Source organism: Oncorhynchus masou, chromosome 24 (assembly GCF_036934945.1).
Source record: "Oncorhynchus masou masou isolate Uvic2021 chromosome 24, UVic_Omas_1.1, whole genome shotgun sequence".
Classification (NCBI taxonomy): domain Eukaryota; kingdom Metazoa; phylum Chordata; class Actinopteri; order Salmoniformes; family Salmonidae; genus Oncorhynchus; species Oncorhynchus masou.
In genome coordinates, this window is record NC_088235.1 from 12,799,163 (window position 1) to 12,802,440 (window position 3,278).

Sequence of the window (3,278 nt, forward strand, 5' to 3'; positions counted from 1 at the left end):
TCAACTGGTGTTATTAACCAATAGAATCATATCAAAACAGCAAACCCCACCCATATGGCACCCCTGGCAGGCTAAAGCAAATGCTAAAACCGTATGGAAGATTTTGAATACTATTTGAACCCAGGTCTGGAAGTAAGGGGTCCCATCAGTTTGCGGGGAGAAAACTATCCATCTATGTAGCATGTGCAAAAGCCATGGCCATAGTCTCTCAATCTCAATACAAATAAAATAATATATTAAATTAACATGAAAGAACATCCCTTCTTTATAGGTAAATGCTATAGAACATACAATGTTATAGAACATACAAGACCAAAACATTGGAATGTCCTGCCACTGTTTTGCTTTCCACACACACAGAGCTAAGACATTCATTTAACTCCCTTCTCTACAGCTCAGTTCAAAATCAGCTACTGTTATTAACCCGTGACTTGCTTGACAGAAGAACCAAAATACACTTCAACAGGGAAACTGTTCCAAGGACTGAAGCTTGGCCACCCTAAAACCAGATTTAAAAAGGCTTGAATTACTTGGGGTGAAAAGGTGGCAAAGGTACATAACAAACAACTTTTCTACCATGTAGTACTCATAAAACAAGTGTTTTCTACCATGTAGTACTCATAAAACAAGGGTTTTCTACCATGTAGTACTCATAAAACAAGTGTTTTCTACCATGTAGTACTCATAAAACAAGTGTTTTCTACCATGTAGTACTCATAAAACAAGTGTTTTCTACCATGTAGTACTCATAAAACAAGTGTTTTCTACCATGTAGTACTCATAAAAAAATGTTTTCTACCATGTAGTACTCATAAAACAAGTGTTTTCTATGTAACTCATAAAACAAGTGTTTTCTACCATGTAGTACTCATAAAACAAATGTTTTCTACCATGTAGTACTAATGTAACAAGGGTTTTCTACCATGTAGTACTCATGTAACAAGGATTTTCTACCATGTAGTAGTACAAGGGTTTTCTAATGTTCTCATGTAACAAGTGTTTTCTACCATGTAGTACTCACAAAACAAGGTTTTCTACCATGTATAAAACAAGTACTACATGTAATAAAACAAGTGTTTTCTACCATGTAGTATCATAAAACAAATGTTTTCTAACTAATGTAACAAGGGTTTTCTACCATGTAGTACTCATGTAACAAGGGATTTCTACCATGTAGTACTCATGTAACAAGGGTTTTCTACCATGTAGTACTCATGTAACAAGGGATTTCTACCATGTAGTACTAATGTAACAAGGGATTTCTACCATGTAGTACTCATATAACTAAGGTAGTACTTTAACTTTCTACCATGTAGTACTCATGTAACAAGGGGTTTCTACCATGCAGTACTCATGTACCAAGGGTTTTCTTTTGTTAAATGTCCCTGTAATAAGTTAAAAGGTAGTACTCGTTTTTGTATTCGTTCCTTTTTATTACACACAAAAATGTGTATTTCCTTCTACACCCTGGAGTGTAACATGTTATAATTGAATATGTATCTATAAAGTGTCTTATACATTACTCTGTTGTATACGTGTACAGTCCCCAATAAATATCCTCACAACTATCACTTCATAATCATATCTGTTGGTCCACTTTGTCTGATGAGCAGAGTTCAGAGTTACCGTAAAATGTCTATGAAAAGTTTTGTATGAAAATCTTTTCTTCGATCAAACTGATAGACTTGTCCGTCAGCATCGCCTCGCTGTTCACAAACTTGTACCCAAACAGTTTCATCGTGGGTCCACAGACCCTCTGCACCACCTGGGCTAGTTTGTACGGTATGCTGAACCTCCATTTCTCGACTTGCTCTGGAGGAGTTTTTCTGTGTTGAATACACTCCACTCGCTTCATTGGAAGCCTGGGTGTTCTTTAACACCCAGTCTTTCACCTGAGGAGTGAACGGGATCCCGGTGAACATGTACATCTCCGCTGCCTTCCTCATAGGGAATCTAGCGATATCCTCGTACCGTACTAGCATGTACCTCCGCCTCAGCCAAGACGGCTGCCTCAGGCCGACCTCCGCAGACATCCTGATGTTGTCGCAGTTGCCTTTCAGCTTCCTCACCTCGTCGTCGTCAATGGGCACGTCTCCGTCCACCGCCCACTTCTTCCAGTTGTTGTACTTGGCGGAGAAGGCCACCATGCGGGAGGCCAGAACCGCCCTGGGGTCCCTCACCAGCTGGATGAACTTGATGTCCAGACGAGGGTCCTCGGCGAGGGGTCTCAGGGTCTCCAGCTGGCGCACCCGGACGGATTTAATGGCCCTGTGCTCCTTCTGCTGGCATGACTCGGACGCCATGGTCAGGTTGAGGGGACCACACTTCCTGGTCCGGCAATGGTAGCGTTCAAAGACTTTCTTAACGAACGGGCTACAGACGGACTCCTCACAGAGAGAGCTGCTAGATTCTCTCCTGAACAGGGCTGAGGTGACGTGGTCTTCAGGAAGTGGGTCAATAAAGCTCTCCAGAGGGGTGAAGTCACACAGGAAGAGCCCCTGGAGGACTTCCCGGTAGGCCCGGGCAGCGGCTGTGGCGTTGGTCCCGCCGCTCTCTAATGTCAGCGACCTCTCCACGTGCCACAGCGGCTCGAACAGGTAGAACATGTTGTCACCCTGCTGGTTGAAGAACTCGCCCACGAAGGAGGAGCCTGTCCGCGTGGTGGCCAATAGGAGGATGTGCTTTCTGTTTCCTGCTGACCCTATGACCTCTGACCTACAATACAGCAGAAAATACAAAACTTTATTGTCCAATGTCAATCGGATCGGATATTTAGAAAAAACAAACATTATTCCCAACCACTTGGACATCACACATACAGATACTGATCAGGAGTGGGGACACCACTATGCTAGCTTCAGGAATGTCTTTACTGAGATCAAACATGATATGTTAGGTAATGTAGTGTCAATCAATCACATATATTTTATAAATGCCTTTAGGCTGGGTGCTTTACAGACACCCAGCCTAAAAACCCCAGAGAAGAAGCAATGCAGAGACAGAAGCACAGTAGGAACAACTCCCTGGAAGGCAGGAACCTAGAAAGAAATCTAGAGAGGAGCCAGGCTCTGAGGGGTGGCCAGTCCTCTCCTGGCTGTACAGGGTGTAGATTTAGGAGTACATGTAGCCATTAAGGCCAGACTGCTTGTCTTACTGTATGATAAATAGTATATCATGCTACACACACAGACCTCTGCTCGGTGTAGTTCTCCAGGCGTCTCTTCATGAGGGTGAAGACAGGGTCCAGCTTGCTCAGGGTAGAGAAGGAGGAGCCATTA

General features: G+C 43.3%; 1 protein-coding gene and 1 long non-coding RNA gene across 2 annotated transcripts in view; one reads left to right on the forward strand and one right to left on the reverse strand.

Annotated features, from left to right (window-relative positions):
• Positions 1 to 856: 856 nt before the first annotated feature.
• Positions 857 to 1,398, forward strand: LOC135511850 (uncharacterized). The gene is made up of 3 exons (XR_010451327.1): positions 857 to 913; positions 1,129 to 1,193; positions 1,332 to 1,398. It is a non-coding gene; the product is annotated as an uncharacterized LOC135511850 (long non-coding RNA).
• The window catches only part of LOC135511849 (carbohydrate sulfotransferase 3-like), a 20,306-nt gene continuing 18,350 nt past the window's right edge, over positions 1,323 to 3,278 (reverse strand). Inside the window, 3 exon segments of the mRNA XM_064933340.1 lie at positions 1,323 to 1,813; positions 1,815 to 2,715; positions 3,192 to 3,278. The exon segment at positions 3,192 to 3,278 is cut by the window's right edge and continues 93 nt beyond it. Of these exon segments, the coding sequence (XP_064789412.1) occupies positions 1,637 to 1,813; positions 1,815 to 2,715; positions 3,192 to 3,278 (1,165 nt within the window). The 3' untranslated portion in view covers positions 1,323 to 1,636.